This window comes from Perissodus microlepis, chromosome 14 (genome assembly GCF_051167445.1).
Source record: "Perissodus microlepis isolate ML-2025 ecotype Zambia chromosome 14, ASM5116744v1, whole genome shotgun sequence".
Taxonomy (NCBI): Eukaryota; Metazoa; Chordata; class Actinopteri; order Cichliformes; family Cichlidae; genus Perissodus; species Perissodus microlepis.
The window spans coordinates 440081-449178 of NC_140474.1; the positions used below are offsets into that span (position 1 = coordinate 440081).

Below are 9098 nucleotides of genomic sequence, written 5' to 3' on the forward strand. Positions count from 1 at the left end.
GATGTGCCGTCTGTGTCTCAGTCCCTGTCCCAGGAGGCGCCGGCCAGGGTCAAAGGTCGAGCCCCTCCGCCCGACTGGCCGCAGGAAGGGGAGCTGGTGATGAAGGACGTGGAGATGAGGTACCAGGAGAACCTCCCTCTGGTCCTCAACAAGATCTCCTGCACCATCCGACCCAAGGAGAAGGTCGGCATCGTGGGCAGAACCGGATCAGGTCGGACCCGAAAGAGAGTGTGTGTGTGTGTGTTTGTGTGTGTGTGTAGTTCCTCTCCCTGCCTGTAGAAGGCGGTGTGCTGATGCTTGCCGTGTTTCTTCAGGTAAGTCGTCTCTGGGCGTGGCCTTGTTCCGGCTGGTGGAGTGCTGTGGCGGCTCCATTCTGATCGACGGCGTGGACATCAGTGACATCGGGTTGGCCGACCTTCGCAGCAAACTGTCCATCATCCCTCAGGACCCGGTGCTGTTCAGCGGCACCGTCAGGTACGAGCACCTGAGAGCACCTGAGAGCACCTGAGGCGCTTCAGGCCCGTGAGGAGGTGTCACACTCAGACTGTGTGTGTGTGTTTCAGGTCCAACCTGGACCCGTTTAACCAGTACAGCGAGGAGAAGATCTGGGACGCCCTGGAGAGGAGTCACATGAAGGAGTGTGTGAGTGTCACGCTGCTTACTGTGTACCACACGCCGTTCTTCTTCTTCAGCAACAAGTGTTTGTAACACTGACATTATATGACCGTCATGTGCCCCTCAGGTGTCCCAGCTGCCCCTGAAGCTGGAGTCGGAGGTGGTGGAGAACGGAGAAAACTTCTCGGTGGGGGAACGTCAGCTGCTGTGCATGGCCCGAGCGCTGCTGAGACGGTGCAAGGTGAGAACCTGAGAGGTCAGAGTGGCTCCGCCCCTGGCCTGTCCTCTGTCTCTGATCGGTTCATTCTTCTCTCAGGTACTGATCCTGGATGAGGCGACCGCGGCCATGGATGCCGAGATGGACGCTCTGATCCAGGAGACCATCAGGAGCTCGTTCCACCACTGCACCACGCTGACCATTGCTCACCGCCTCCACACTGTCCTGGCCTCCGACCGCATCATGGTGCTCAACCAGGGGCAGGTACGGCCAATAGGAGCTCAGACATGCACCACCGCGGCCAATAGGAGCTTAGCTGGTTGTGTGTGAGCAGATCAGTGTAAACACGTTGAAGCTTCAGTCACATGTTAGTTTGAAGGTTTTTGTTTCTTTAAATGGAGAAAATAAAAACTGTGACGTTAAAGTCGCACAGATGGTGAGAGGCGGAGCTCAGAGTGGTTTGGAATGGAACTATTTCCCTGAAATATGGAACACTAGAATAAATTAGACACCTGTGTCATTAGTAATCAAAGTAACAAGCGGTATAAAACCCCAAAATCGAAACTTTGTTTCCTGTAAAAGAGAAAAAACAGACATAACACACACCTCTGTAAACAGACAGGTATGGCCCCCTGGTGTCCGTTTTAGAGAGTGCAGGTTTCAGGTGTTCATTTTCAGCCCCGGGAGCTGCGTCCAAGACAACGCCTCGCACTGAGCAGTGACACACGCGTGACCATAAGTGTGTGGACGAGCTCGTGTCGCGTATGCTGACACAGAAGATCTGGTCTCTGTGTTTGAAGTGTTGTCGAGCTCCGCTAACACTCTCACCTGCTCTGCCTCCCTGTCTCTAATTGGTCCAGGTGGTGGAGTTCGACGAGCCGTCCAAGCTGCTGGCCAATGAGAACTCACGGCTGTGTTCGATGCTGGCAGCCGTGGAGAACAAGATCTCGGTGCGAGGATGAGGACAAAGAAGCTGCTGTACTGTAACTGACCTCAGGGTGGCGCTCGCAGGAGTTGCTCTGACTTACTGTTGCTTTTTTGCGACGTTCTTCTCTCGAATCGTGTGACCGTCGTTTTTATGACCTGATGCGAAGCAGGTCTGTGCTCACTGAAGTGCTTCAAACATCTGTCACATGTTGTCTGGTGGGCGGGGCTAAAGGACGCTGTACTTTAATCTTCTTTGTCGTTTTTATCGATGTTGTTTCGCCTCGACTGCGGTTTCCTTTGATCCAGAAGCTGATCAGCTATTTATGAATTTGTTCAGAATGTAAAGAGGACTGTTTTTATTCTAACCTGACACACGTGAGCTTCTCTACATTTTTATAGTCTCTTTTTTGCACGTTTGTGTAGATTTGATTGTTAGTTCGTAAGTGAAGCCTGTGCTGCCCTCTAGAGGAGAAGCACAGTAAGTACATATTAGTCCGGTTGGACTGTTAATAATTCTGTAACTTGTTTGATATCAGTGAAAAAGGCCGCTTTTAATCTCATAGCGCAGCCGCTTTGTGTTTGTGTAGCGGCTGCGCTCAGGCTTCGTGTTGGTGGCTCTGTGATTAGACATCATGACATTTACTGCAGACCACGCAGGAAGCGCCCACGCACATGAAAACAGCGATTTATTAATCCTGATGTTTCTGTTTCCTCCGTTTATGGAGTTTCTTTTTCTCTTAAACGTCTTTGTTTAATGTGAAAGCGAGAAACTGATGCTGACTGCAGTGTGCGGGGCTCGAGCTCGGGCTGTGCACATGTCAGCGTGTCTCTGTAGCTGTTCCTATAAATAAACTACTGACTTTAACTCCACCTGTCCTCCTTACTTCCTGTCGTGTGGTCACTGCTCGATGTTCATGTTTGAAGTTTGTAACGAGTTAAAGCTCCTCTGGAAACTTACCTCACAGGTTTTTCTACTCTTGGATCTGGATATTGTCACAAAGAGGCTCCACCCACCTGCAGTACGACAGACCTTCTGTTTATGAGTAGCAGCCAATCAGAGGAACACTGTCTTGAAGGGGGCGGAGCTGAATCAGCTTCTTTTAAACCACAGATGAAATGAAGGGCTGTACTGGTCACTTTATTAGGTATGACACTTGGAGCTCCTTTTTCTTTCAGAGCTGGTTTAATTCTCTGTGGCTCACAGTCTGACCATGTTTAAAGACACGTTACCTGCCCGTCGTGGTCACACAGTGCAGGATCTATTACAGGTCTAAAACTAAGGCCAGACACGAGATTGTCAAAATAAAACAGGAAGTTACTGACTAAACATGGAGAAAGGACCGTAACACAGAAGCATACAGACTACAAAAATAAGACGAGACCCACAAAATATAGCAGACACATAAATAATGGGAATCAACAACATACTGAGAAATCAAGAATACACTGAAACCTCACATCAAACACTCAAAGCTCTGAGAGGATCGGGGCCGTCATCGATTTTCACCCGAACATCATCTTTCATGAACACATAGCACAGTCGGACTCGCCCTGCCTCATGGTTCAGTCAGAGCGAGACTGAACCATAAAGACGTGGTTAACGATAAATAGCAGAGCAGTCTGCCTCGAGCTGGGTTCGTGAGCTTAGCTGACACTTTCAGTTCAGGAAAAAGTGCCACAGTCAGAGAGATGAAGGAAGAAGAGCGTACATCACAGAAGAGGAAGAGGTGTTGATTGGCTCGGCAGAGAGCTCGAGAGGATAGAGGTGGATGGATCGATCCAAATATGGATGGTATCGATACCAACGCTAGTATCGGTACTTTGGTTGTATCCATCAACTTCAGTATGCAGCCTGCTGAACTGTGTTCATTATTCCTTTGGAAAAAATAAACGTCAAACATGAAAAACGTTCCCACCTTTGTGTGCGTTACAGACAGGAAAAATCCAAAAACCTGGTTTGAAAACACATGAACAGCTGAAAGGTGTGTTTCATTGTGTTAGCTAATTATTGTGGAAAGTAACAATTGCAGGGATATAGTGGTGAGAACTGATCTCAAAAGTCACAGCACACGACTCTCCTCCAGTCAGCTGCTGAGTAACTTTGGATCCACACCAATATATTTGTAGTGTGACACAGAAATACTGTGGATGTTGAGATGCCCATGTTAAATGACAGAAAGGTATACGTGTTCAAATAGCATCAGCTAACAGCAATGTTCCCTCTAAGCTGTGCGCGTCCGCCATTGCGCACTGCTGGCTCGGTCTCTGCGCACAGCAAAAAAAATCTAACCTGAATTCACCCAATATATACTATTTATATATATATATATATATATATATATATATATAATGTTCTTCCTCTACCCCCCCCCCCCCCCCATTTTTGCACATGTCGAGGAGCGTGTCAGGCTACATTTCACTGTGTGTTATACTTGTATAACTATGTATGTGACAAATAAAGAACCTTGAACCTTGAATTGAAATCAAAAGTAAAACTTTAACAATTCTGTTTTGCAGTGTTAGTCAGTGACTGGCTACTCCCATATGGCATTAGAACGATGCCACCTTATCCCATAGTCCAGCCAATGATGCGATTCACATTCGTGTATAGGTCTGTGAAGGTTCTCAGTCATACAGGTCATCATAGTCTAAGGAGCTTGGAAAGAAAAGCGTCTGGACTTCTTTAAGTTGCTTGAAGACGTTTCACCTCTCATCCGAGAAGCTTCTTCATTTCTAAGATCACGGGGTGGCGGAGAGTCCCAGATTTAAGCTCTGTGGGAGTAACAAAAGGACAAAGGGACCCCCTGATGATCCTCTAACTAATCACATGAGCCAAGGTGTGAAAACTACCTACAAAGCCTTAAAGCGAGACCCCACAAGCAGCTACAAAAAGAAAGTTATAGCTTGCCTTCAAGACCTTGAGAAGGACAAAATCATTAACCGCCCTACATATCACCGGCTTTACCCAGGGGATGCCCTACCCTGCATTTACGGACTTCCTAAGATCCACAAAGAAGGGGTCCCACTCAGGCCCATAGTCAGTAGCATAAACTCAGCCACTTACAACATTTCAAAACACCTTGCTACCATCCTGGCACCACTTGTGGGGAACACCCACACCACATCAAGAACTCCACCGACTTCACTGACAAGGTCCAGAAACTTACCCTGGATCCAGATGAAACCATGGTGTCCTTTGATGTAGTCTCTCTCTTCACTTGCATACCCACCACGGAGGCCGTGGAGACTGTCAGAAAACGACTACAAGAAGACAGCTCCTTGGAAGACAGGACCAACTTCACACCCGATCAGATCTGCACACTGTTAGACCTCTGCCTCACCACTACATATTTCAAATACAACGAAGGCTTCTACAGACAAAAACATGGCTGTGCCATGGGCTCCCCCGTGTCACCTATTGTAGCCAACCTTTACATGGAGGAAGTGGAAAGGAAGGCTCTTGGCTCTTTCAAAGGAAGAGTACCCAGCCACTGGTACAGATATGTAGACGACACCTGGGTCAACATTAAGACACATGAAGTGGAATCCTTCACTGCGCACATTAACGCTGTGGATAAAAACATCAAGTTCACCAGGAAGACACAAAGGACGACTGTTTGCCTTTCCTGGACTGCGCTGTGCACATTGAAGAGAACGGCAACCTCAGCATCGAGGTTTACCGGAAGCCCACACACACGGACCAGTACCTCCTCTTTGACTCCCATCACCCTCTGGAACACAAACTTGGAGTAATCAGGACCCTACACCACCGGGCAGAACATGTTCCCTCTAAGCCTGAAGGGAAAAAGAAGGAACACACACATGTAAAGGAAGCACTCAAATCATGTGGCTATCCTAAATGGGCGTTCATAAAGTCAGCAAAGAGGCACAGAAAAGAAGATCAGACACCAACGAGGGAGGATAAGAAGGACAGACGCAACAACATTGTCATCCCCTATGTAGCCGGTGTATCAGAGAAACTCAGGAGAGTTTTCTCCAAGCACGACATCCCGGTGCATTTCAGACCCAGCAACACGCTCAGACACAAACTGGTTCACCCGAAAGACAAAACTCCTAAAGACAGACTTAACAACATGGTGTATGCTGTACAGTGTAGTGAGGAATGCCCAGACCTCTACATCGGAGAGACCAAACAGCCACTTCACAAGCGCATGGCACAACATAGAAGAGCCACCTCCACAGGACAAGACTCAGCAGTCCATCTGCATCTTAAGGATAAAGGACACTCTTTCGAGGATGCCAATGTTCACATTTTGGACAGAGAGGACAGATGGTTTGAAAGAGGAGTGAAAGAAGCATCTATGTCCACTGTGAGCGACCATCTTTGAACAGAGGCGGTGGTTTACGACACCAACTGTCTGCCATCTATAATCCAGTTTTGAGTTCCCTCCCCAGACGCCTTAACGCCCACTCACATCCTGGGCCATCTGACCTCAGGAATTCGCATGATAAGGTGGGGCCAGGTTTCACAATGAACTCACCCGAAACCCTGGCTGATTGGGACCCACACCCAGTTTCACACCTTGGCTCAGGCGATTAGACGATCATCAGGGGGTCCTTTTGTCCCTCTTTGGGGGGGAAACTCCCACTGGGTTTAAATCTGGGACTCTCCACCATTTAACCCTAGAACTGAAGAAGCTTCTCGGATGAGAGGTGAAACGTCTTCAAGCAACTTAAAGAAGTCCAGACGCTTTTCTTTCCAAGCTCCTTAGACATTCGTATATACGCAGCTAATCAACGTGGTTGACAGGCTCTGACAGCGTCCTTATGTGCCGACACCGGTGTTTTAGCGAGCAAAGCGGCTGATGTGGAGTGAAGCCACGTTAATGACAACGTGTACAACCATTGGAGATGTGAGCAGGACAGACGGAACAATTGACGGAAAAAGTGTGGACTTTATACCAGTTTTTAAATTGTGTTGATCGGCCACGTTGGGCGATCGTGGCCTTGTAGTTCGCCTTGTAATCAGAAGGTTGCCGGTTTGAGTCCCGGCCAGTCTCGGTCGTTGTGTCCTTGGGCAAGACACTTCACCCGTTGCCTACTGGTGGTGGTCAGAAGGCCCGGTGGCGCCAGTGTCCGGCAGCCTCGCCTCTGTCAGTGCGCCCCAGGGTGGTTGTGGCTACAATGTAGCTGCCATCACCAGTGTGTGAATGTGTGTGTGACTGAATGTGTAAAGCGCTTTGGGGTCCTTAGGGACTAGTAAGGCGCTATAGAAATACAGGCCATTTACCATTTACGTAAAACCAGAGTTATGATAAAAATATCTGCAATGTTTGTTTTTCTTCCTGAATACTGTTGTTGTTTATATTTACTGCGGGAAGAAACGGTAAAAACGGCGTTTTATAAGGAAAACGCTCGAAAGCCTGTGAACAAAAACAAAAACAAACCTCCCCCACCTTTCCTATTGGTGGAAAAATGTACCATGTCGACCAATCAAAAAATGATATGGCAACATGGCATTTAGTTGTTTAGGGAGGGGGAAGTTTTGGGAGTGACGGCGTGTTTTGAGATGTGACAGATTTGTGACGTTTAGCACAAATCTTGTGTAGTTAGTGTGTAGTTAGTGTGTAGTGTAGTCAATAGTTTTGTTGTGTGTGTCAGAACAATGAGGCGACTGCTGAATGTTACAGGTGTTACAGCAGTGATACATCTGCTGTTGTCAGGCCTGCAGGTGTCAGGCTGTTGTTCTCCTTCATCTCATAGTGGACAGAAATTATTTTTGGAGTGGCACAAATAATTTGTGTGGCATCAGATTTGATGCAGAACAGCTGATTGTTCTGTAAATAGTTTGAAATTTTTATTTAAAAAATGCCTTGGCTGCATTTTTAGGTAAACAGCTGCAAAAAACTTTGTTTGCATAACTCAGTTACTTTTTTGAAGAAGTAACTATATCATTAATTGCCCAACATTGGTCATTATTTACTGTATTTTGCAGACAGAGTTACAGACTCTCTCCCAGACCACAGACTCATAATACAAGTCAGAGCTTTATTTAAAAAAAAAAAACAAAAACAGAAAGTTGTGTTTTCAAAATTGGAGTTGAAGTTATTTTTACTTCCAATAGTGTTAACATGCTACACAGGTCATGAACAAGATTTGTTTAAAGTTGTCTAACATAAATGTAAATGCTGTAATTATTTATTATTTTAATAAACATGTAACTTGGATGGATTGGATGCTGGCGTGACCACAGTGCACACGTCTGCTGTTGCTCACAGTGGTCCAAGGGACGCTCAGGGAGTTTGTGTGTTCGCTCAGACACATGAAACATTAGAGGGAACATTGAGTAACACACAATGGCAGGTTGTGTAGTCTGATGTCCTGTAATCATTATGAAGTTATAACTTCAGATACAACAACACATGAAGTTTTGGTACAAACTGTGGGATCAGGATGGTTGGCACCTGGAATTTTACTGAAGATGTTTCATCTGAGAAGCTTCTTCAGCTCGAACACCAAATGGCGCAGAGTCCCAGAGAGGGTTGCTGACCCACTATTGATCATCTGCCCCATCACGTGACCCAAGGTGTGAGTGGGCGTTAGGACGACTGGATTATAGGGCTTTGGAGCTGACGTCACGCCGCAGTGCATTGTGGGAGCACGGCACCATTTTAGGAGGCCACGAATCAAAACAAACACACTGTGTTGAAAGGAAGATTGCACTGGAAATGTGGATCCGTACAAAATAACAGCAGTGGAGTAGAAACCCTGAAGAGCAACCGCTATTGACTTAGCCTGATATATTCTCGTACCTTGTCTGTGGAGTCAGCGCGTACACGGCAAACCAATTTTGCAATTATAAATGTCTGGAGGTGCACATCCACCAAGGATGGGTACAAGATTTGGCTTTTTTTAAGCCTCCACGTTGTGAATTCGCCGTCATTCAAACAAAGGTAAGTCAGCTCGAGTACTGTGAGTAAAATGTGTTTGATGTTCCCCGAACATTCAGATTAGTGCAGCATAAATTCATTCATGAGGGGAAATTACAGTGAGAACATGTAGAGGCTGTTAGATGGATAACATAGTGAGTATAACATGCAGCGCTCTATAGATGGATACATAAAAAGATAAAAAAAAATTACATGTATGTGCTAACTTTCTAAACATTTTATTTGTTACATTTATGATAAATGGATTTGAAAGTAGATAAAACACATTTATGTCGGCCTTGGCTCATTAAAGTTCTTGTCTGTAAATTAACTTTGTCTGTGTGTGTTTCAGGTCCTGCACTCTCAAAGACTGAATGAACCAGCATTGCAGCCATGGGCCATTGTGAGCATCACAGGGAAGGTTGAAGCCGCCCGCTGCAGCTGTATGG

At 46.5% G+C, this 9098-nt stretch overlaps 1 protein-coding gene across 3 annotated transcripts in view; it reads left to right on the plus strand.

The window, feature by feature from the left end:
- Nucleotides 1-2624, plus strand: part of abcc5 (ATP-binding cassette, sub-family C (CFTR/MRP), member 5) — a 32384-nt gene extending 29760 nt beyond the window's left edge. For all 3 annotated transcript variants that reach the window (XM_084949802.1, XM_084949801.1, XM_084949803.1), the window contains 6 exons: nucleotides 22-211; nucleotides 315-474; nucleotides 564-642; nucleotides 743-856; nucleotides 932-1096; nucleotides 1693-2624. In XM_084949802.1, coding sequence (XP_084805928.1) covers nucleotides 22-211; nucleotides 315-474; nucleotides 564-642; nucleotides 743-856; nucleotides 932-1096; nucleotides 1693-1794 — 810 coding nt within the window. In that variant the 3' untranslated portion in view covers nucleotides 1795-2624. The remainder of the gene's footprint in view (nucleotides 1-21; nucleotides 212-314; nucleotides 475-563; nucleotides 643-742; nucleotides 857-931; nucleotides 1097-1692) is intronic.
- Nucleotides 2625-9098: the final 6474 nt, after the last annotated feature.